Genomic DNA, 26,122 nt, shown 5'->3' with positions numbered 1-26,122 from the left:
ACTAGAAATACCATTTGACCCAGCCATGCCATTACTGGGTATATACCCAAAGGATTATAAATCATGCTGCTATAAAGACACGTGCACACGTATGTTTATTGCGACACTATTCACAATAGCAAAGACTTGGAACCAACCCAAATGTCCAACAATGATAGACTGGATTAAGAAAATGTGGCACATATACACCATGGAATACTAAGCAGCCATAAAAAATGATGAGTTCATGTCCTTTGTAGGGACATGGATGAAGCTGGAAACCATCATTCTCAGCAAACTATCGCAAGGTCAGAAAACCAAACACTGCATGTTCTCACTCATAGGTGGGAATTGAACAATGAGAACCCTTGGACACAGGAAGGGGAACATCACACACCAGGGCCTGTCATGGGGTGGGGGGATGGGGGAGGGATAGCATTAGGAGATACACCTAATGTAAATGATGAATTAATGGGTACAGCACACCAACATGGCACATGCATGAATATGTAACAAACCTGCACATCGTGCACATGTACCCTAGAACTTACAGTATAATAATAAAAAAAAAGTAGCAGGTGAAAATGTAAATAAATGATTCTAAAAGTAAAGATAAATGATATAAAATCATGAATAATAGTATTGATTTGAATTTTTAGGCATTCTTACACTAGGATTCAAGGTGTGGAAGAAGATAGAAGTAAAGGCAGGTTGCATTTCTTATCTTTCACAGGTACAAGTCCAGTTTTATTCTCGATATTGATGGAAAAAATGGTATAATTATGTTTTCTAAACATTTAAATATAAACATTGATAGACTAGAAATGGGCTTCTGACTTGCATATCAACAAAAAATGCAAGGGATAAAAATAAATCAATTAATAGCAAAACATAGACAAATTTACAAAGAAAATATCAAAGTATTTTTAATAAAGAAAAAGATGATAAATAAAACCAAACGTACCAGAAATCATAAATACAAACATATTACTCTCATATTGCATATTGAGAAATACTCTCAGATAACTTTGAAATTAAAGGCATTACATGCTATACACGAGAGACAAAAACTAAATTTAAATGACAATTCAAAAATAAAGAGATAGAGGCCAGGCGCGGTGGCTCACACCTGTAATCCCAGCACTTTGGGTGGCCAAGGTGGGTGGATCATGAGGTCAAGAGATCGAGACCATCCTGGCCACCATGGTGAAACTCCATCTCTACTAAAAATACAAAAAATTAGCTGGGCGTGGTGGTGCATGCCTTTAGTCCCAGCTACTCGGGAGGCTGAGGCAGGAGAATCGCTTGAACCTGGGAAGCGGAGGTTGCAGTGAGCTGAGTGGAGCCACTGCACTCCAGCCTGGTGACAGAGCAAGACTCCGGCTCAAAAAAAAAAAAAGAGAGAAAAAAAGATATGAGATACTAAACCTTAATACACTGAAAGTTCCAATAATATCAAAGTTGAATTAAAAGCACAAATATTAACTATGAACCTGACTCATTTTTTATCAATAGAAGGTGGAAGCTACATGACACTAACAAGACCGTGTTTAATGAAATGGGATTTGTATTGAAGGCAGGTGCTATCTCCCCCACTGGACACATTTTTCTCTTGTGCAGACTCTGGGGGTAGGGAGGTGGCCATGATGCAAAGCACGAAAAACACTGTAGTGACTCTGGTCTTCCTGCTCACTCTAGATCACTAAAACAGGGTAAGGACAATACAGAGGGATGACATGTTCATGCTGAAAAAACTATGAGTCACTTAGGAGAAAAGTAAATTTCTACACTTTATACCTTAAGACAAAGTAAATTCAGGGCAGATATTTTATTTAAATGAAGAAAATAAATTCAAAACAGAAATTTTGGTGGATATATTTAAAATCTTGGGGTGAGAAGGACTTTCTGAGAATAACATTAAAGGCAAAATCACAAAGAAAAGTACAGATACATTTGATTACATGAGGATTAAATGCTTTTATGTAGTGAAAAGCAAGACAACCTGGGAGAAATTGCTTATATTACATAAAATAGGAAAAGGATCAATAGATTTAACTTTTCAGTCCAAAGACAGAAAAGGATAAATGAAGGTGTGTCAAAGAACGTGCATTAGAACAAATATATTTACTAATATCAGAGAAATCAATGATGGCTAGTGTTAAGTGTGGGAGGGGAGAAATGTACACTTTGCATCTTGATGTTAAAGCACATATCAATATCAATAGCGTCACAATCATTCCCTTTGACACAGAATTTCCACTTCTGAGAATTTATAACAAGCAAATAACCAACAATATACGGAGATTTAGCCTCAAATATATTCATTTTTGTAAGTTAAAAACTTGTAAAAAACTGAATTGTTCAGCAATATCTGACTATTAAATGAATTATAGCACATCTACACCATGAAATATCACACAACTGTTACAAATAATGTTGTAAGTGCACATGAATATATATTAACAAAAAATATAGCCATGATGTCATTAATAAGGTTATTTGCAAAAGAATAAGTATGGTCTCATATCTGTAAACAAAAAAAGTGTATGCTTAAAGAACTTAGAAGTGCATGCATCAAAGTTTAAGAATGACTAAATGTGGGTAGATTTGTTGATTGTATTTTCAGATTTTCCTTAATGAACTCTTACGTTATTTTTAGCTTTTAGAATAAAACCTATTTACAGAACTACAGAGTTTTCAAAGTATTTTTGCATGTTATTTTCATTTTATTACTAATTTTTTAAATACAATATCCAGTACATGGATTGCATAATAGCCAGTTCACATTTGAAGAATCTGAAAGTTAAAGAGGGTTAGTGACTTGCCGAGTATCAGGTGAATGAATATATGATGCCAAAGCCAAGCATGATTCCAGCTTTTACTATAAATCCAATATCATTCCCCTGTTATGAAACACCAGCATTTCTCACAGGGACTACTGCAAATTCCTCCTATATCTATGTAATGAGACTTTGTAATTTAAAAATAAAATAAAATGAAAACCTGCTTTATTTTGTTTGGAGTGGGGAAAGAAGGAAATGCTTGCCGTGCTTAATCGGTCTAATTTTGTTTCAGCCCTGGGCAGCTCCATTACAGAAAACGTATAGCTAATCTGCAGACACACAGTTTAATTCAGTGGCAAATTCAGGGTAATTTGAAGAACTATTTTTATTTGCCCTCTTTGTTTCCAATCTTTGTTTAGTCACCAACAGCTTACAACCATGGTGAGTTAACTTCCTCTATGGCAGTACTTCCTCTCCAGCATTGACACAAGCTGGTGAATGGTTATACAACTGGGCAAGAAAGAAGCAGAAGAAAAATCTCCTGAATATGTCTGCAGTTATGACACAAGCCAGTCTAAGAATGTATTGTTTCATTACAGTGAGTACATGATAAAATGCCTTCAGGTCAGTGCAACAGGAAGTACTCTAGTGAGATTAGAAACAAATAAGAATAAAATCCCAATGAGCATAAAGAGGTCTTTAGTCAGCAAAATATGTTTGCTTTTGCTATCAATACTATTTGCTCATAGGCAAAATGTACAAAATTGGGAATCACACCATATCCAGTAAAAATGAGAAACGTTCACTATTGATGAGTTAAGTAGCATTCTGCATTCCTGTTTTTTTTAAAAAAACTTTTAATGGAATTAATTTCCTCTAAGAATACTTTTTACATTTTCAAGCTAGAAGAACATTTATTTCTGAATGGATGGAATTTTTTTTTCAAAATAATACTTGTCTAAGAATTCAACTGGAGTAAATACGGTGTACCCTCCCACCCATACATTTTGATATCTTTCCATAGTTTCCCTTTTTCCTTCTTGCCTCAGCGGAAGCCCTGTTTAACCAAAGGTAAGAGATCCATCAATGGCTCCCTCCTTTCAAACTTCAAACTGACCTACTCATATGAAGCAACATTTTCAGCATCTTCAACTTCAAACTTGGAAAGTCGTGCTAACACACTTTAGCCACCAAGAAAAAAAAGCAAAAATATATCATTAGATATTTGCTACACAAAATAGTGATGAAAAATATATTTGAATAACAAGAATCCCATGAATCTAAAGGATATAGTAAACATGACTTAGCTCACTGGAAGACCTAATATTTAAGAAAGAAAATTACAATCATTAACCAGAAACTCTTTCCTCATGGATACTCCCAACACTGAATTTTGCATATTTTTATCTTCTTTTCTCTCTCTGTCTCTTTCTATATATATGTATATAAAGATATATAAAAGAATATGTATATGGATATATAATATATAAATAATATGTGTATAGACATATCTCAAAGACATTGTGGGTTTCATTCCAGACCACTGCAATAAAGCAAAAACTGCATTAAGCAACTCACACAAATGTTTTGGGTTCCCTGTGCATATAAAAGTTATGTTTACCCTACACTGTAGCCTGTTAAGTTTGCAATGGCATTATGTTCAAAAAACTTATGTGTATACCTTAATTAAAAACTACTTTATTGGTTAAAAAATGCTAATGATCACCTTTTGCTGGTGGAGGACATTGCCTCCATGTTCATGGCTGCTGACTGATCAGAGTGGTGGTTGCCAATGGTCGGAGTGGCTGAGACAATTTCTTAAAATAGGACAACAATGAAGTTTGCTGTAGCAAATGGCTCTTCCTTTCACAAGTGAGGATTAAGTGGTGAAGCCATCAGGTCCTGGACTTTGTTGAAAGCCTTTTTATTACTGATTTAATCTCATTACTTGTTTTTGGTCTGTTCAGGTTTTCTATTTCTTCTTGGTTTAGTCTTGGTAGGTCGTATGGGTCAAGGATTTTGTCCACCTCCTCTAGGTTTTCAAATTTATTGTAGAGTTGCTCATAATAGTCTCTAATAATTATTTTTATTTCTGTCATTATCTGTTATGCAGTCTCTTTTTTTGTTTCTGATTTTACTTATTTGGGTCTTCCCTTTTTCTTAATTAGTCTAGCTAATGGTTTGTTGATATTTTTTAAACCTTTTTGTTGTTAACCTTTTGTAATTTTTGCCTCAAATTTGTTTATTTCTGTTTGGTCTTCATTATTTATTTCCTTTTAATAATTTGGGGTTTGGTTTGTTCTTACCATTCTAGTTTCTTGAGGTAGAATTGTTCAGTGGTTTATTTGAAAGTTTTCTAGTTTTTTTGATCCAGGCATTTATTGCTAAAAATATACTTTTTTTTTATACTTTAAGTTCTAGGGTACATGTGCACAATGTGCAGGTTTGTTACACATGTATACATGTGCCATGTTGGTGTGCTGCGCCCATTAACTCGTCATTTACATTAGGTATATCTCCTAATGCTATCCCTCCCCCCTCCCCCTACCCAACAACAGGCCCCAATGTGTGATGTCCCCCTTCCTGTGTCCGAGTGTTCTCATTGTTCAATTCCCACCTATGAGTGAGAACATGTGATGTTTGGTGTTTTGTCCTTGCGACAGTTTGCTGAAAAAATGATGAGTTCATGTCCTTTGTAGGGACACGGATGAAGCTAAAAACATATTTCTTAATAACTGCTTTTGCTGCGTCCCCTGTTTTGGTATACTGTGTTTCTAGTTACATTTGTTTCAAGGAATTCTTAAATTTCATTCTTAATTTCTTTCTTCACTCACTGTAACTCAAGGGCATGTTGTTTAATTTCCATATGTCTGTATAGTTTTGAATGTTCCTCTTGTTATGAATGTCTAGTTTTATTCCATTGTGGTAAGATAAGATACCTGATAGAATTTCAATTTTTAAAAATTTGTTGAGACTTGTTTTGTAGCCTAACATACAGTCTATCTTGGATATTGTTTCATGTGCTGATGAAAAGAATGTGTATTCTGGAGCTGTTAGGTGAGATGTTCTGTATATGTTTGTTATTTATGTCCATTTGGTCTATGGTGGAGTTTAAGTCTGATGTTTCTTTGTTGATTTTCTGTCTAGATGATTTGTCCAATGCTGAGAGTGGGATACGGAAGTGCCCAACTCTTATTGTAATGGGGTCTATCTCCCTCTTTAGATCTAGTAATATTCGCTTTATATATCTAGGTGCTCTGGTGTTTGAGTGCATACATATTTACAATTATACACATATTACAATTATATTTCTTGCTGAATTGCACCCTTTATTATTACATAATACTCTTGTTTGTCAATTTTTATGGTTTTTAACTTGAACTCTGTTTTGTCTGATACAAGTATAGCTATCCCTGCTCACTTTGGGCTTCCATTTGCATAGGATATCTTTTTCCATCCCTTTATTATCAGTCTATGTGTTTCTATACCGGTAAAGTGAGTTTCTTTTAGATAAAATATAGTTGGGTCTTATTTTTTAATCCACTCAGTAAGTCTATATCCTTCATGGGGTATTTAATCTATTAACATTCAAAGTTATTATTGGTAGGTGAGGAGTTACTTCCAACGTTTTATTGTTTTCTGGTTGTTTTGTATATGTTTTATTCCTTTCTTCCTGTTTACTTTTGAAGTTGGGTAGTTTTCTGTAGTGATAAGGTTTCATTCCTTTCTCTTTCTCCTTTATGTATTGACTCTAACAGTGACTTTTAAAGTTTTGCATGTTTTCATGATGGTGGTTATCATCTTTTTACTTCCAGATGTAAGACTCCCTTGGGCATTTCTTGTAATGTTGGTCTAGTGGTGATGAATTATCTTGGTTTTTGTTTATCTATGACAGATTTTATGTCTTCTTCATTTGTAAAGGATAGCTGTGCTGGCTATAATATTCTTGGCTGAAAGATTTTTTTCTTTCAGAACTTTGAATGTATCATCCCATTCTCTTCTAGCCTAAGGTTTTCCACTGGGAAATCAGCTGTTAGTCTAATGGGGATTCCATTATAAGTGTGTTACTTTCCTTTTGCTATTTTAAAAAATCTTTGTCTTTTGATTTTTCACAATTTGCCTATAATGTCTGGGTTGAATGTATTTGGGGTTCTTTGATCTTCCTGGAAATAGATGTCTAGCTCTCTCTCAAGAGTTAGGAAGTTTTATGCTATTTTATTAAATATGTTTTCCTCATATTTTCTCTACACTTTTCCTTCTGGAATGCCCATAATATGAATATTTGATCAAATTAATGGTGTCCCATAAATCCTGTAGGCTTTTTTCGTTCTTTTTTATCCTTTTTTGCCTGTCTGTGTTATTTCAAAAGACTTGTCTTCAAGTTCAGAAATTATTTCTTCTGCTTGTTCTTGTCTGTAAAGCCATTGATTGTATTTTTTCATTTCATCCATTGAACTGTTTAGCTTTTAGGGCTTCTGTTTGGTTATTTTTATGATATCTGTATCTTTACTGAATTTCTCTTTCACCTGATTTCATTGACTTGTCTATCTGTATTACCTTACATCTCACTGAATTTCCTTAAGATTATTCTTTTTTCTGTCACATCATATGTTTATGATTGGGTTCTATTACTGGATAATTATTATTTCCCTTTGTAGGTGACATGTTTTCTTGCATTTTCATGGTTGCTGTGTTTCTAAATTGATTTCTATGCCTCTGGTGAAAAAGTCACCTTTTCCAATTTTATGGAGTAGGTTTACTTGTATGAATTAATTTGTATGAATGGGTCTTGGATGTCAGTTCATTGGGGTATACCGGCCTTGGTTCTACATGGATGCAGTAAGTGTAGTCTCCATGTAGTTTATTCAGCTGTGATCCACACTAGTAACATTTGCAAGTTACTCAGTGGCCTAGGTTAAGGAAGTTTGTAGTGATGGTGGTGCAGCCTTGCCAGGGGTGGGCTCACTGGGCTGTTTCTCAGGGTAAGGGTGTGTGCAGGCATACAGTGGGTCAGAAAACTTGGAGTATGGCTTTATGCCACTGGCCATGGTGCCATCACTCTAGCCAGGAGCATGGGGATGCAGTTGCTCAACCAGGGCATGACTTCCAGATGTGCTTTGCAGGACAGTTTCTCAGGCCCAGGATGCAGGCACACAGCTGTTTGCCTGGCCTGGAAGCATGCACTCCAGGAGTGGCCTGAAGGGCTGTTTCCCATAACTGGTATGTGGGTACACAGCTGCTCATCTGGCCTGGGGGCAGTCTGCTGGGGGAAACTCATGGGCCAAATATATAGGTGCATAGCTGCTAAGCTGGACTGAAGGTATCTTTGCCAGGGCTGGCCAAGAGGGGTGTTTCTCAGGCCTGGGATACAGTCAAATGACTTCTCAGCTGTCCTAGATGTGTGTCTGCTGGGGGTAGTCCATAGAGCTATTCTAGCTCAGGATGTGGGCACACTGCTGCTCAGCTGGCCTGGGTGGTGCCTGCCAGGGGAAGCCCTGAGGACTGCTTCTATGAGCCAGGATGTGGACACGAGGCTGCTCAGCTGGCGTAAGGGCATGTCTTCTGGGAGTAGCCCATGGAGCTCTTTCTTAGGTCCAGGACATGGGCATTCATGGCTGATTGGCTGGTCTGGAGGTGCATCTGCTGGGAATGGATACAGGAGTATTTCTCAGGCTCATCCAAGGTTGCACAGCTGCTTAGTTGGCCTGGGAGTGTTTCTGTGGGGGGTGGCCTAAAGGGCTCTTCCTCAAGCTGGGACATAGGTATGTGGCTGCTTAGTTGGCCTGAGTAAGCTCCCAGGGTTGTTTCTCAGCCCTGAGACTTGGGCATATACAGTTGCTTGTCTCTCAGGTCTGAGACACAGGTGCAAGGCCCACTTGGTGGTGTGCCTGCTGGGGGCAGCCCGTGGGACTGTTTCTCAGGCCCTTATTAAAAGCAGAGGACTACTGGGCACGCCAGGAGCATGTCTGTGGTTGATGGGGCCCACAAGGCTGTTTCTCAGGTCCTGAGCATGGGCTCATAGTCACTCTGTTGACCTGCGGGTGTATCAGCTGCTCAGAGGCTTAGGGGCCTCTCCCACTTGGGAGAGGGCATGTAGTGGTTTGGCTGTCTTAAGAGTGAATTTACCCTGGATGGGACTGCAGATTATTCCTCTGTCTGGAAGTGTGGTGGTGGGGGTTGATTTCCCTACTCTGCATTACTTGAGTTACAGCCAGTCCTGGGACCAACCTCCACACAGCTGGGATTGTGGCTTTAACCCACCCATGTGGGCTTGGTGTACTGAAGATAAAGCTCCAGTGCTGGAGAGGCACAGTGGCTACTGGCCCCCAGAGGAGGGCACACTCAAGAGATGACTCTGTTCTCAAGATGGTGCTGTGTTGCTGCAGCTTAAGTCTCTGGGGGTGGGAAGTCTTCACCTTGTACTCCTAGTCCAGGACATGCAGCTGTGTCAATTCTTGGCAATACTCCAAACTGGCCTGAGGGCTTGCAAAGACTGTGAGATTCTCTTGTTGTAAAGACTTTGTGTTTGTGATGGCAGTGGGGCTGGTGGGGATCTTCTGCCTACCTTCACCCTGCAATGAGAAGTCCCTCCTGTCTCTGGGCCAATTCAATCCAGATGGGGCAGAAGGGGCTGCACAGGCTGAGTGCTTCCGTACTATGGCAACTTTCAGTCACCACAGATGTGTCTCCACTCCTTTGCTGCACTCCAGGACTATCCCTTTGACACTCTAATCAAATCTTAGATGTGTATTTCTTGCCTCGGTTCTTTCTTGTAGGGGAGATGAGCACCAGACATCTCTAGTCACCCATCTTGCTTGATTTAGCATAATTCGTAAGGGCCCCAGGATTTTCAGAATAGTCAATGATTGTTGGCTTCAACTTAAAGTCACCAGCTTCATTAGCCCCTAACAAGAGAATTGGCCTGTGCTTTGAAGATTTGAAACCATGCATTGACTTCTCCTCTCTAAATATAAAAGTCCTAGATGGCATCTTCTTCCAATAAAAGGCTATCTTGTCTACATTGAAAATGTGTTGTTTAGTTTGGCCACATTCATCAGTTATCTCACCTAGATCTTCTGGATAACTTGCTGCTGCTTCTGCATCGGCACTGGCTGTTTACCTTGCACTTCTATGTGATGGAGATGGCTACTTTCCTTAAACCTCATGAACAAACCTTTTAGTGTCAAGCTTTTCTTCTGCAGCTTCCTTACCTCTCCCAGGCTTCACTGAATCAAAGAGAGTGAGGGCCTTGTCCTGGATTACGCTTTGGCTTAAGGGAATGCTGTGGCTGGTTTGATCCTTTATCCAGACCACTACAACATTCTCCATATTAGCAATCAGACTGTTTTGCTTTCTCAACATTTGTATGTTCACTGGAGTAGCAGTCTTAATTTTCTTCAAGAAGTTTTTTGGCTTTTCTGTTTTGTTTTGTTTTTGTTTTTGTTTTACATTCACAACTTGGCTGAAGTGGTGCAAGAAGTCTAGCCTTCCTCACAATCATTTCTAGCTTTTGGTTTAAAGTGAGAGACATGTGACTCTTCCCTTCACTAGGACACTCAGAGACCATCATAGGCTTATTAAATGGCCTACTTTCAATATTGTTGTGTCTCAGGGAATAGGGAGGCCCAAGGAGAAGGAGAGAGATGGGGGAATGGCTAGTCAGTGGAGCAGTCACAACAAACATGTCATTGATTAGGCTTGTCATCTTAATATGGACATGGTTCGTGTTGCCCCAAAACAATTACAATAGTAACATCAAAGATCACTGATCACAGATCACCATAACAGATATGATAATAAAAAGTTTGGAATATTGCAAGAATTATTAAAATGTGACAAGAGACACAAAGTGAGAACACGCTGTTGGAAAAATAAAACCAGGAGACTTGCTCAATGTAGGGTTGCTACAAACCTTCAGTTTACAAAAAAGTAATATCTGAGGGGCAATAAAATAAAGCACAATAAAACAAGATATACCTGCATATACACACACATATATGTATATATAAACTATATATGTATATATATACATATATATGCTAAAGGATATATACATATATGTTTACATATATATACACACACATGCTCATATATATATTAAAGGATATATATATGACTACTGATGTTATTAATTTGAGTCAGTGCTAAAGAATATATCTATATATAGATATGTATATATAGATATATATACACACATTTAAATATGCACATATGTAGACATGTATATAGATATGTGTATCTATATACATATGTAGACATATGTATATAGATATATGTATATCTATATACACACATATGTATTTATATATCTATATATATTACATATATAGCTAAAAGATATATCTGTATATATACACACACACACATATACATGTGTGTTATGTGTGTGTGTGTGTGTAGATAGATCCTTTAGCACTGACCCAAATTAATAATGTCAGTAGTTTTCAATGACACCACCATTGAAAAGTGAGTTATATCAAATATATATCAAATTAGTGAAAGACTACTGATGTCATTTTATCCGGGCCAGTGCTAACGATTAAAAATGTACACTTCAGGTCAAGTGACTTCAGAGACATACTTTTCTGGTTGAAATTATGTACAATTGCTCTACATTTATAAACTGGCTGAACTCTGAAAATGTATATGTCAATGATTTGGAATCTACTATTAATATATCATTTTTTCCTAGAAGAAAACCTTATATTATGTAAAGGTGCTCTTGGGCCTTAAAAAACAAACTAATGAATCACAATTTAAGCGCAGTTCTTTATTACTTCATTTGTGAGTGAATTTTACCAATCTTAATATATGCCTCTCTTCTTTCTCTCCGTATTTTGAAATCTCACCCATCATTGATGACTCTACCACACATTACTCTTTTTAATTCAATGAGGTAATAGCTAAAGGATTAAAAATGAACATAGCAAGACTCCACATGTTATCCTAGACTTAATTTTCTGATACAAATTAGTAATAATTATTCTCCAATTTATAATCTAGTTCCCCTGAAAAATGGACATTAATCAGTTATTTATTTGAAACATGGTATTTAATTTTTCTCTGGAAATGAGGTTTTAGATGTTTGTAATGAAATTTTTTGGCCTGTGAAAAAAACTTAATGAATCAAGTTTATATACATTTCTTTACTCCTAAACCTAATCCCCAAGTTACTGTTTCTGGCAAAATTTACATAAAATCAACTTTAGTTTGTAAACACCCACCTTGCTCGCCCTTGTAATTTTCTGCCTTCTCACGTTCAAATACCACCAGTAACTCTTCACCAATCATGGATGTCTTTCCTGCCCCTCAGATAGGGTTAAGTAACTACAGACCCAAGGCAGGGCCTCCATACAATCTGATGGCTCATGACTGTAAACCCAGCAGTTTGGGAGGCTGAGGCGGGTGGATCACGAGGGCAGGAGTTCAAGACCAGCCTGGCCAATATAGTGAAAACCTGCCCCTACCAAAAATACAAAAAATTTGTCTGGCATGGTAGCACATGACTGCAGTTCCAGCTACTCAGGAGGCTGAGGCAGGAAAATCGCTTGAACCCAGGAGATGGAGGTTACAGTGAGCCGAGATCACACCACTGCATGCCAGCTTGGGCAACAGCGAGACTTCATCTCAAAAAATAATAATAATAATAGAAATACGTTTTAATTTGCCCATGCCTCCAACGTCCTATAAAATAAATTCTTTTAAAAATTTATTTATTGGCTTAAAAATCAATACTACATACAAAACTCACATGCTATTGCTTAATGAGCAACTAAGAATTCTCACCTAGATGTTTCCTTAATCAGCCACTGATTAAACACAATCCTTTTATTCCTTCTGTAAAATCTCATTCATTTTGCAAGGTTTCTTGAGCATTACACTATAATTAACTTGAATCAGGTTTTCCATATTACTTACACCTTTATGATTTATTTCCAGGAGAGGTTTTCACATGATTGGGAAAACCCTCCACCACCTCCTTCCTTTCACTGATCATGCTAGTCTCTCCTGCCCATGAGACACAGTGAAGTACCCGCACACCTGAGGAAAGCGGCATCCAATGAGGTGGTGGGTTTGGGTTGGGTCTAGGCACCAACCTCACATGTGGACAGAGCTCTCGAGTGTGTGGGACAAGTCCACGTTCCATTAGCTCCGTTCTTTTTTTCCCAGGGCTTCACTACTCCTTATTGGCTGCTATCTCCTCCATGTTGCAAATAGGATTCTCTCCTTTCTTGGAACACTGTGGTGGGGTCTCAAACTCAGGAAACCTGAATCCCTTAAAAAATTGCCTACCAGAAATTGAGGGTGACAAAGACACTAACAGGAAGAAGCAGCTCTCCTACGAACTGACCTCCTTATACAACTCCATCAAAAAAAGGTGCAAAGTTATCTACAAATGCTACAATGAGAAGAATTGGAAACCCTGTTAAAAAACACTCTGTATGGCCATGCAGGCTCCTGAGAGTAAATTCCACAAATGTCCATCTGTCTCCGTGTTTTGTGTTTCCATTTTGTGCATGGGTTTGTTTGTGTAAATGTGTTGACAAAAGTGTGTATGGATGAAGATGAATGGATATATTTGTGTATGTGCTTGGTGTGTGTATAGCTCTATGCACTCTTATGCATACGTGTGTCTTCATGTATTTATAACTCACATTTCACTGATAGGTGACACGAGGGCTGCTCCTTTAAATTCACTTGTGTGTGGGCTAGAGGATGATAAAAGAATACAGTCAGATAGGAGACGCAATTCTAAATTTACTTTTTTGGAAAATTAGCTTTTATTACTCTAGACAGAAACCAATGAATTCCTGTCAGAAATCTGAGTCCCATAAAAAAACTGCTTAGTAGGAACTAAGGGTGGCAAATACACTACGGGAAGAAGCAAATCTCCTATGACCTGCTCCTTTTTATAGAACTCCACCAAAGAAGGATGCAAAGTTACTAACAAATGCTACAGTGAGACGAATTGGAAACTCTGTTAAAAAAAAAAAAAAATCTCTATGGCCATGCAGGCTCCTGAGAGTAAATTCCACAAATGTCCACCAGTCTCCTTTCTCTTTGGTCTGTTTCCATCATGTGCATGGATTAGTTTGTGTAAGTGTGTTGAAGAGACGTGTGGATGGATGGATGAATGGATGGATGGATGGATGGATGGATGGATGGATGGATTGATGGGGTATACTTGCTCATGTGCCTGTGTGTGTATAGTTCTATGCACACTTATGCTGACGGGTGACTTTAACTATTTATTACTCACCTTTCTTTCGCAGGTGCCTCCTCGGTTGCTCCTTTAAATTCACTTGTCTGTGGACTAGTGGATGATAAGAGAAAACAGTCAGAGAGGAGACATAATTCTGAATTTATATTTTGGAAAAATTACCTTTCACTACTCTAGACAGAAACCAATTAATTTCTGACTATTCATGTGTGTAGCACTACTGGAACCTGGAATGTCTTTTCCTCTTTATTAGAAATGAGGATTTATGTGGCGACAACCGAAATCTTAGGCGGGGGAAAATAGTAATGCTTCCCGATTTAAGTAAATCTCTTTATTATGACCTCAGTCCCAATGTGTGACAGCTTTGTGGTGGCAGTTATTTCAAACTCAACTCCAATTTGTAGGTAGTCAGCCCTCTTATTCCATTCAATGTCCTGCTTAAAAGGCCCTCCATTAGCTCCTTATGTTCACCCAGCATGGTGGTTTCTCATGTCCCACAAAAAGGGTCAGGTAACTAGAGGTCTGACACAGGGGCACAATCCAATAGGATGGTGATTTGAGGTTTGGAGCACCAGCCTCTGTGGTGGCAGGGTTCTGGAGGGTGGAGAACACCTCTAAGGCTCATACCTCTGTTGCTTTCTGCTGAAGGCTTCACAGTTCCCCAAGTACTCCTACCTCCTCCTGACTCCAAACAGGATTCTCTCTTCCCTGGGCCTACTCTGGTATGTCTGGTACACAAAAAATCTGCTTTTCCAAAGCATTTGCCTGCTACTTACTAAGGGTGACAAGACAGTAACAGATGGAAGCCTCTCTCTATAGTCAGTTTCTTTTTTTCTAAACAATGTAAAAATGTGGAAGTTATCTATACATGATACAGTGAGATGATAACCTGTGTGAAAGAAACACTGTATTATCATGAACATATCTGAGAGTTAATCCCACTAATCTCGGTCTCTTTCTCTGTCACTGTTTTGTGTGTGTGTGTACAACTTTTTTTTTTTCTTTTTTTCTTTTTTGCAACAGTTTTGCTCCTGCTGCCCAGGGTGGAATGCAGCGGCATGTTCTCAGCTCACTGCAAACTCCACTTCCCCAGGTTCAATCGATTCTCCTGCCTCAGCCTCCTGAGTAGCTGGGATTAGAGGCACCTGCCACCACACCTGGCTAGTTCTTGTAGTTTTAGTAGAGACAGGGTTTCACGATGTTTGCCAGCCTGGTCTCAAACACCCGACCTCAGGGTATCTGCCTGCTTCAGCCTCTCAAAGTGCTCAGATTACAGGTGTGAACCATTGCACCTGGTCATGCGTACATCTTTTATAACTCACCTGTCATTGGGGCCGAGCCAATGATGACTCCTGCCAGGTCAGTCGGATCGGGACTAAAGGACAAATATGGTCAGAGTCAGACACAATGCGTAATTCTAATGTTTTGCAACAAATAGCTACAGTTAGTCTATGTGTCATTCCCCAGTTACACTTTTATTATTCACATGTATGTATATCACTAAATTGACCTGGGATGGCATTTGTCTTTTTATTAGAAATGAGGTTTCATATGCCAACAGTGAGCATTTTAGGCTGTGACCATAGCGATGCATGCAGATTAAGTAAGGGTATCTACACCTCAAGGTATAACAGCATTTTTGGAGAGCATTTAATTCTAGTTCAAATTTAGTTCCTGAGTCTCCCTTCTTATAATCTCATTTGAGTTCCTCATTCTCTATCACCTCCAATCACCTCCTCACTTTTCACCCATCCTAGTTTTCTTTGCTGCCCAAGAGTTGTGGCCAAGTAGCTGGAGGCCTCAAGCAAGGGCTCCATCCCATGTGAGAGTGGGTATGGGCAAAGGCAGTCAGCCTCACATAACGGTAGAGCTCTGGAGGGGGTGAAATAATTCCAGGGTTATTAGCTCTGTTCTTTGTTTTGGCTGGGATTTCTCTGATCTTTGTCCACTCCTATCTCCTTCTCCCTGCAAGCAGGATTCGCTTCTCCCTTGGTTCATGCTACAAGGAAAGTCTCATTCTCACAGAAAGGTAATGTGACAAACACTAACATAAAAAGTCTCCCTCTATGAGTTCCTCCCCATTTTCCTACCTCCATCCAAAAAACAAAACAATATTGCATACAAAGCTCATTCTGAGAGGACTCTAGAAATAGTTTCAAGGGAACTCCTTGTTCCCATGGATGCTTGTCACACTCAATAGCCCTACTCAGTCTCTCTTGTGTGTATGAATGCATGTATGTATGTGTTTGTATATGCATAGATACATGTATAACTGTATTCCTTGATGTCACATGGTGCATTGGCCAGCCTACTAGAAGGTACTCTCAATTCACACACAGGGCCATGCTAAAGAAGTTAACATGTACATACTAAGACAACATGTAACTTCCTAGACTTAAGGTTTTCAGTTCAAAATAATTCCAACTGCTTTTGTTTTGGTTTTTTGTTTTTGTTTGTTGTTGTTGTTTTTGGTTTTTTTGAGACAGAGTCTCACTCAGTCACCCAAGCTGGAGTGCAGTGGCATGATCTCGGCTCACTGCAACATCTGCCTCCCGGGTTCAAGCAATTCTCCTGCCTCAGCCTCCCGAGTAGCAGGGACTACAGCTGCCCGCCACCACACCCGGCTAATTCTGTATTTTTAGTAGAGATGGGGTTTCACCATGTTGGCCAGGCTGGCCTTGAACTACTGATCTCGTTATCCACCCGCCCTGGCCTCCCAAAGTGCTAGGACTACAGGCCTGAGCCACCGCACCCGACCTTCCAACTACTTTTCAACCTGTAAATTGCCTTACCCTTACAGAAGTCATGTGTGTATTTGGTTCTTTGGAATCTACCATGCCATTTACCCTACACATCATACTTTATATGATTGCAGCACATCTATCTAAGAGTCACTGACTCAAGAGTTCACCAAAACTCTGTACCACTGGAGCTGGCCAATGCACGACAGACAGCCTTTTGTGGGTGAATTTCTTTTAAATTCAACTCCACTGTGTAGGCATTCCTCCTCCTAATCCCATCTATGGCCCACTTCCTGGATCTCTCCATCACGTCTTTCCTTTCACCCATCATGCTAGTCTTTCCTGTCCATGGGACACAGGCAAGTAGCTGTGGGCCTAAGGAAGGGCTGCATCCAATGAGGTGGTGTGCTTGTGTTTATGTTTTAGCACCAACCTCATATGTTGACAGAGCTCTGGAGTGTGAGGGACAAGTCCATGTTCCATTAGCTCTGTTCTTTTCTGCCCAGGGCTTCACTGCTCCTTGTCAGCTGCTATCTCCTCCATGTTGCAAACAGGATTTTCTCCTCCTTTCTGTCAATCTGGTGGGCTCTCAAACTCAGGAAATCTGAGTCCTTTAAGAAGCTGCTTACTACGAACTAACAGTGACAAATACACTAACATAGGAAGCAGCAGCTCTCCTATGACCTGCTCCTTTTTATATCACTCCGTTAGAAAAGGAAGCAATGTTACCTACAAAGGCTACGAGGAGAAGAATTGGAAATCCTGTTAAAAACCACTCTCTATGGCCACGCAGGCTTCCCAGAATAAACTCCACAAATGTCCGGCCGTCTGTCTCCTTGTTGTATGTTTCCACTGTATGCATGGATTTGTTAGTGGATGTGTTTGAGAGAAGTGTGTACGGATGGATGCATGGATGGATGGATGGATATATTTGTTTATGTGCCTGTGTGTGTGAATACTTCTATGCTCAGTTATAATTCAATAAATAAAGACACACATATGCATAACTCACCTTTCATTCATACGTGCCTCTGGGTTCACTCCTGATAATTCATTTGTGGGTGGACTAGAGGATGACAAAAGAATACAGTCAGACAGGAGACACAATTCAAAATTTACTTTTCTGGTAAAACTAGCTTTCATTACTCTGCACATAAACCAGTTAAGTTCTGACTATTCATGTGTATAGCACTATTTGGTTCTAAAATGTCATTTTTTTATTAAAAAGGAGGATTTATATGATGGCAACCAACATCTTAGGCTGGGGAAAATAGTAATGCTTTCAGATTTAAATAAACCTCTTTATTATGACCTCAGTCCCAATGCGTGACAGCCTTTGTGGTGGCAGTTATTTCAAACTAAACTTTTGCGTGGAGGTAGTCAGCCCTCTTATTCCACTAAATGTGCTGCCTCGAAAGCCCTCCATTACTTCTTCACTTGATTGTCTCTCTTGGTACACAAGTACGGTAAAGTAACTGCAGGTCTGAGTCAAGGACACAATCCAATATGATGGTATTTGGGGTTTTGAGTACCACCCTGTATTGTGGCAGAGTTCTGCAGGGTCGAAAACATTTCTAGGGTTGTTAGCTTTTTTCTCTTCTCCTGAGGTCTTCACTACTCTCCGTCCCTGCTGTGCTTTCCTGTTTCCAAAGAGGATTCTCTGCTGTCCTCAGCCATTATAGTAAGGTCTCACATACAGGCAGTCTGAAAATTATTTTTTATTTTTACTCAAGAGTATCAAACAGACTAGTAAGAAAAATCATCCTTCTTTTTATGTGGCCATGTTTTATCTAAATTCATTCAAGACATAAAGTCACCTTCATATCCTATAGTGAGATCACGCAGACACATGTGTCAAAAGTTTTTTGTTTTTCCATTAATGCCCTTGAATGGGAACTTCCTTAATCTCAACCTTTATATTTCTCTGCAGTACCTGTGGGTGCATGCCTTGATTTAATATGAATGCATATAGGTATATATAAATGGTATATAATCGTTTCCTCCCTTGTTCATACATCCTTATATCTATATTGATTTTTTTCTTTTTCTTTTTCTTTTTTTCTTTTTTTGAGGGGGAGTCTCCCTCTGTTGCCCAGGCTGGAGTGCAGTGGCAGGATCTCGGCTCACTGCAAGCTCCGCCTCCCGGGTTCATGCCATTCTCCTGCCTCAGCCTCCTGAGTAGCTGGGACTACAGGCACCCGCCACCACACCCAGCTAATTTTTTGTATTTTTAGTAGAGATGGGGTTTCACTGTGTTAGCCAGGATGGTCTCGATCTCCTGACCTCGTGATCCACCCACCTCAGCCTCCCAAAGTGCTGGGATTACAGGCGTGAGCCACCACGCCCAGCCTCTATATTATTTCTGTCTCACAGTTCACTGACAGCTCCACTCCAGGGTACTGATTTGAATTTAGACTTGGCAGTGCTACAGAATTTAAATATATATATGTATCGTCCAACACCAATATGACATCCTGGACTTCACTTTCTGGTTTGAATTACTCACAAGCGATGTTTAGTTCTTTACAATTGAATACAGCACAAACTAAGAATTTGGTGGTTTACTTTATTTCAAATTCAGCTGCAGTTTCTATATACAAATCTCCTTGACCCCATCTCATTTCCTGACACTAAAATCCCTTCATGAGTGCCTTGTTTTTGCCATTATAGGTGTCTTCTCTGCTCTCACACAGGGTCAAGAAACTGCCCCATACAATGTGATGATGGGTGTGGGCTTGCAGTGTTAGCCTCACATGGTGGTAGAGCTCTGGGTGTGAGGAACCCTGCCAGGGCCATTAGCTCTGTTTTTTTCCCTAAGGGCTCCACTGCTCCCTGTCCACTGTTACTCGCTTGTTGCTCTGCATAGGATTTTCTTCCCTTGGTCCACTCTAGTATGTCTCATACACAGAAAATCTGACTTTCCTAAGTATGTGCCTGCTACTAAGGGTGACAAGACAATAACAAGAAGTTTCCCTTTTTTGCCCTGTTCCTTTTTTATCCAATTTAATCAAAAAGTTGGATAAGGGGCCCGCAGGGCCTATAGTGAGGAGGTTTATAAACAGTGTAAAAGACATTCTGTATGGCCATAGATGATCCTGAGTGTAAGCACATAATCTTCATCTTTCTCTCTGTCGATTCTCTCTCTCTTTTCTCTTTCTCTCCCTTTCTCTCTCTCCCTGTGTGTCTAGATAGACAGAAGTATGTATATCTACATATATATTTCTTTAAATATTTGTGTATATATATTTTATAATTCACATTTCATTGGTGGTTCTATCATAGGTCATTGATGTCAATTCTGTATGCAGGCTAAAGGAATATAAAAGTAGATAGTTGGACACACATGTAATTCTAAACTTACTTTTTGAATCAAACAGCTACAGTTACTCTACGATGTACTATCTGGTTGACATTTAAATATTCATGTGTATATCACTAATTCGAACTAGGTGTATCCTTTTTTTTAGGTGGAGTCTCACTCTCACTGAGGCTGGAGTGCAGTGGTGCCATCTTGGCTCACTGCAACCTCTGCCTCCCAGGTTCAAGCAATTCTCCTTCCTCAGCCTCCTGAGTCGATGGGATTACAGGCATGCACCACCACACCTGGCTAATTTTTGTATTTTTAGTAGAGACAGGGTTTTGCCATGTTGGTCAGGCTTGTCTCAAATTCCTGGCCTCCAGTGATCTAGCTGTCTTGGCCTCCCAAAGTGCTGGGATTACAGATATGAGCCACCATGCCTGGCCAGTGGCATTTATTTCTAATGTAACTGCAGTCTGTAAGGAAACATGCCTCTTACCCCATCTAAATTCTTGATTCCTAAGTCCTTCTGTCACTTCTTTACTTTCACCCATCATGGCTGTCTTTCCTGCCCAGAAGATATGACCATGTAGCTGTAGGCCTGAGTCAGGAACTCCCTACAAAATGATTGTGGGTTTGGGTTTGGAGCACCAGCCTCACATGGTGGTAGAACTCTAGAAGGTGAGGAACCCATTACGGTTTCATGAACTCTGTTCTTTTTGCTGAGTGCTTCACTCCTCCCTGCCACCTGTTACCTCCCCATTGCTCCATATAGGATTCTCTCTCCCTTTGGCCCACTCTAGTAGTAGGAGAGTCTCATAAATGGAAAACCTCAGAGGTTCCTAAGGGATTGGATACTACTAACTTAGAGTGACAAATATACTAAGAGGAAGAAGCATCCCTTTCATGACTTCATCCTCTTTTATCCAATTTGGTCTGAAAAAAAAATAGAAGGTTATCTATAGATCCTACAGTGAGAAGATTTAGAGATACTGTCAAAGATACTCTGTATTTCCAAGGATATGCCTGACAGTGAATTTTACAAATATCAACTTCTCTTTCTCTTTCATTGTTTTATGTTTCTGTGTGTGTATGTGTGTGCATGCGTGTATGTTATGTGTATATATGTATATATACACTTACTTGTATATAAATCTTTGTTTCTCATTCACATTTCATGGGTGGCTCTATCATAGGTTACTACCATCGACTCAATTGGCTGTGGGCTGGGGAATTATAAAAGCATATTACTCAGATACAAACACAATTTGGACTTACACTTTTGGTCAAATAGCTGCAGTTACTCTAGACAAGAGTCTACCTGCCAAGGAATGCCAAAGATTGCCAGCAACCAGAAAAAGCTAGCAAAGAGGTATCAAACAGATTCTTCCTTATAGCCTTCATAAAAAGCCAACCCTACTGACAACCTCAGTTTCAGATTTCTAGTCCCTAGGACTATGAGATCATTAATTTTTGTTTAAGCCACTTGGTTTGTGATACTTTGTTAAAGCAGCCCTAGAAACTAATATAGCCTAACCTGCTAGAATCTCATACACAGGCAATCCAACAGTTTTCTAAAAGTTTTAGCTACAAGTCAATTCAGCTAGGAAGAAGAAGTAGACTTCTTGTGATCTACTTATCTTGTATCCAACTAGACCCAAAAAGAAAAGGATGTTACATACAGAAGCTGAAACTACCAGTACTTTAGAAACAGTGTCCAAGAAACTCTATAGTTAACATTTGTGTGTATCTTTATGAACATACACACACATAACACCTTTCACTGATGGCTCCATTATAGGCTAGTGATATCGTTTCACTTTCACTGAGGACTCCATCATGGGTTAGTGATATCACTTCATTTGGGTCAGAGCTAAAGAATTAAACTAAATTGTACATAATCAAATACCATGTGAATTTGTAGGCTTAATTTTTATTCAAATTAGCTACAATAACCCTACAACTAATAAACTAGCTGTTCTGAAAAAACAAAGCAAAACAAAACACATGCAATTTAGCCATTTGGAAACAATAGTGACCATCCCTGCCTGTCTCCATAGACAACAACAGCAACTACCCAGGAGTAGTTACAGTAAAATTAGGAGAGCATTAGGCTGGCTGATGAAAACAGGGAAGGGCTGAAGAGCCATCCTTGGGCCTTCACTCCTCCACCTGCCTCCATCTCCAAAGCCCAGGTTACAAACCAGAGAGATTGTCTCCTCCAATGCTGCTTTGTTCAGGAGCTTCAAGGTGATATAGTTGTTTAATTAAACAAAATTTTCCCTGTGGTTGCCTCTGTACTTGAGTCCTTATGCAACAAACTGCAAGCTAACCTAGTGTGTAAACTAACAGCATAATTATGAATAGAATATACACTTGTAACAGATAGCTGTGTCTCAGTCAATTGCAGCAGCTGAGCTTCAGTCAATTGCGGGTGGCTGACTGATTCAAATAAGACAAAACATCCAGCTGTAACCAGTTGTAAACAACAAAGCTGTTTCTGGACCTCACTTCCATTTTCTGTCCATAATGCTGTCTGGCCACGTTGCCAGCTTGCAGTTCTCAGAACTTGTTCTCGTTCTAAAAGCTTCCCAACTCACGAATCATTCTTGCACTATTAAACTCTTAAATTTACCTTGTCTAAAGTTTTTCCTTTTCACAACCCAGAGGAGTTGCCTGGTCAGTGTTTCATGGTTCCTGAGACTCTCTACCCTGGGGCACATCACTTCTCTTCATTTTAAACTTACTGACAATGACACAGCTTACGTCCTAGATTTCAGTGAGACTGACTATATAATTCCTGCCCAAACCAGGACACTTTTGAAAGGAAAAAGTGGGTGCTATTAATAATTATGTTGCAAGAACAGCAGCAGACCGAGATTGTCCTTCAGTCCTTCCCCAATACAAATGACCAGAGTAGCCAACAGCCACAAAAAATCTGAGTTCACAAACCAACATGATTAGATATCTGAGGAATACAACTACTGAAAAAGAAATACAACAAGCTGAACAACAGCATACCGACTGTAGCAAAACTACTGGAACACACTGACCAAGATTTTAAAGTAAGCATGACAAATATTCTCAAGAATAAGAGGACACAAAGGAAGATGTTGAAACATGAAATGAGAATGGGAGTCGTAAGAAAAAATAAAAGAGAAAGCCTTAACTGTAAAAGTATGACTGTCAAAAAAATATAACTTGTTGAGGGATAAATAGTAGTTTGGATACATGTGAAAAGCTAATTAATTTAGAGTTAGAAGATTAGATTGAGAAACTTACCCAGAAAATAGTAGAAAAGAATAAAGAGAACATACTAAAGAAGAATGTTATGGAGGATAAAAACAGCTATCTAACATCTAGAATATGAAAATCTAAGAAGAAATGAAAACTAAAAATGCAAAATAAAATGAGAAAATTTATGATGATAAATTTCCCAAAATTCAAGAAAGAAGAAATATATCAGCTTTAAGTATCTAATGGAGACAAAGAGAAAATTCTAACACCTTCTAGAAACAGCAAAAGACCTATGAGGGCACAAGGACAGACCAACATCATAGCTCTCTGTACCATAAAGAAAGCTTCCACAGGATAAAGTCCACAGGATCAATATCATATTGCTGTTCTCTGAATATATTGTAATGTGATTAGCTTTTTTAAAAAAAACCCACATTTGAAACTAAATTACACATTACTGAATGCCTCTTATGTTAAAAGGGAAATCATGAAATATTTTAAATACTAAGAACTGATTGATAATAACATGACAAAATTTGTAGGATACAATGAAGCAATATTTAGAAGAAAATTTACCAATATATAAGCATTAATAAGAAGTCAAGATGGTTAAAAGCAAAGAGTACACATTTAAGTAGAGAGGTTGGAAAAGGAGCACAAGGCAAAGTCTATGGAGTAATAAGGAAGCAAAACATAAGGAGGTAAGCATAAGTCACTGAACTGGAGAAGAAAAAACCGTGGAGAAGATTAACAAAACAAAAGTGTGTCTCTTTGAAAAGATTACTACAATAGACCTGTGGCAATAATAATCAAGAACAAACAGAGTGAATATCCAAATAAAATGTACAAGAAGGGAGCATAACTAGAACACAACTAAAATTTTTTAAAATAAGATTATTCAATTATATGCTAATAAATGTGAAAACTTAGATGGAATGGAAAAATTCCTAGACGAATATAAAACACTAACATTAGTGCAAGAAAATATATTTATATAGAAATAGAATACTCAAGTAACAAAGAAATCAACCTAGTATTTAAAGCCCTTCCCTCTCCCAAACACCACAGGGCCCACATAGGTATTTTTCAAAATTTTTTAGAATATTGACATACTTACTACAAAATCTATGTCAACATATAAAGGCTCCATTAATAACTTAACTAATCATGCTAATAAAAAAAGGTGTAGGGATGCCATAAGTATCAATGGAGCAAAATATTGAGCTCAGAGATAAACCTATGTAGATATATGTCACTGACGATGATTACATAAACAAGGAAAAAGGATGAATTGTTTCATAGATGGTATTTGGAAAATCAGCCTGCCATTGGGAGAAAAATGAAACCAAATCCCTACCTAACACCATATTGAAGGGTAGACTCTAAGTAGATTAAAGCATTAAATGTGTAAATTAAAACTATGAGGATTAGAAATTACCTTTGTAGACTGAAAGTGGGAAAGTTTCAAACTTCACAAGTAAAATAATAAGGCAAAAAGTTCTGTCATGAAGAGAATGAAGAACAACAATGCCAAAGCTAACAGGCAGATGACGGATTAGAGAACATAACTTCAATGTCTCAAACTGACATGAAGGATGATTTGAATACATAAAGCGATAGTCCAAACTTTTGAATGGGATTCCATGCATCTGAGTCTGTTTAATAAGGGATACCTGAGGCTGGGTAATTTATAAAGAAAAGAGGTTTATTTGGCTCACAGTTGTGTGCTGCACAAGAAGCCTGATGCCAACATCTGCTTCTGAGGCTGCTCCCATTTATGGTGGAAGATGAAGGGGAACTGACACGTGCAGAGATCAAATGGCAAGATGGGAATCAAGGTGCGGGAAGCCGCTGGTCTCTTTTTAAACCACCAGCTCTTGCAAGAACTAATAGAGTGAGTACTCACTCACCCTCACTCCAAGGGAGGGAATTAATCCATTCATCTTCCAAACACCTTCCATTAGGCCCCACCTCCGACATTGGGGATCAAATTTCAACATGCAGTTTGGGGGTACAAACCTCCAAACAATAGCATCATGTTATTAATGTTACTAAAAAGAGTGAATCATTGCTATATTGTTTACAAATGTAACATAATCACTTTGAAAATTAAACATAATTTTAAAAGAAATTTGATTAACTTATTCTAAAATATAAAATATTCAAAAACAGCACAAGTAAATTAACAAGACAAAGATAGGAACACTAGTGGAAAAACGGGCTAAGTTCATGAATGGACCATTACAGAAGAAATCCCAAATGCTATAAGAACATAAAATGATGCTCAAATTCATAAGTTATCACATAAATTCAAAGTAAAACATAATGCAATATGTTATGACCTATTAGATTGATTATATAAATTAGAAAGTTTGATAATGTCAAGTGTTGTTGTGAATGTGTATGTGTAGGAACCATCATGCACTGTTCATGAGATGCAGACTGGTATAACCATTGTGAGGGCAATAGGCAGTATTCGGTAAAATTCAAAATATGCAATCCCATGGCCCATCAAGTCCTGTTTCATATTCCTACAGAAATACTCAAACAGGTCTATAGGGGTCTGGCATAAGGATAATCATTTAGTGGCACTCTTTGTGAAGGCAAATGGTAGGAAGCAATATATGTGTTCCTCACTAGGGGATGCATGCATGCTGTGCAATTTTTCATACCAGTTAAAAGCAACAACAAAAGGTGTGCACAAGAAGAATAATCTTATGTTACTAAGCAAAAAACTAACAAAATGAGATACAACTTAATACCATTTAAGTAAATTAAAAAACATATAGGCAAAACAATAATACGTAGTTTACAGAACACATATAAATGTATATACTGTGTATTAAACATATTAAAATTGTTG

At 38.6% G+C, this 26,122-nt stretch overlaps 1 protein-coding gene and 1 pseudogene across 1 annotated transcript in view; both read right to left on the bottom strand.

Annotated features, from left to right (window-relative positions):
* The window catches only part of LOC134757391 (putative tyrosine-protein phosphatase TPTE), a 40,313-nt gene extending 22,182 nt beyond the window's left edge, over positions 1-18,131 (bottom strand). The window contains 5 exon segments of the mRNA XM_063699343.1: positions 3,884-3,943; positions 13,418-13,471; positions 14,023-14,076; positions 15,302-15,358; positions 17,737-18,131. Coding sequence (XP_063555413.1) covers positions 3,884-3,943; positions 13,418-13,471; positions 14,023-14,076; positions 15,302-15,358; positions 17,737-17,879 — 368 coding nt within the window. The 5' untranslated portion in view covers positions 17,880-18,131.
* LOC134757418 (histone-lysine N-methyltransferase 2C-like) overlaps positions 17,714-26,122 on the bottom strand; it is a 47,900-nt pseudogene continuing 39,491 nt past the window's right edge.

The sequence above is a fragment of the Gorilla gorilla genome, chromosome 17 (assembly GCF_029281585.2).
Source record: "Gorilla gorilla gorilla isolate KB3781 chromosome 17, NHGRI_mGorGor1-v2.1_pri, whole genome shotgun sequence".
Taxonomy (NCBI): Eukaryota; Metazoa; Chordata; class Mammalia; order Primates; family Hominidae; genus Gorilla; species Gorilla gorilla.
Note: the sequence above shows the minus strand (reverse complement) of the source record. Positions and strands in the feature narration are given on the sequence as shown.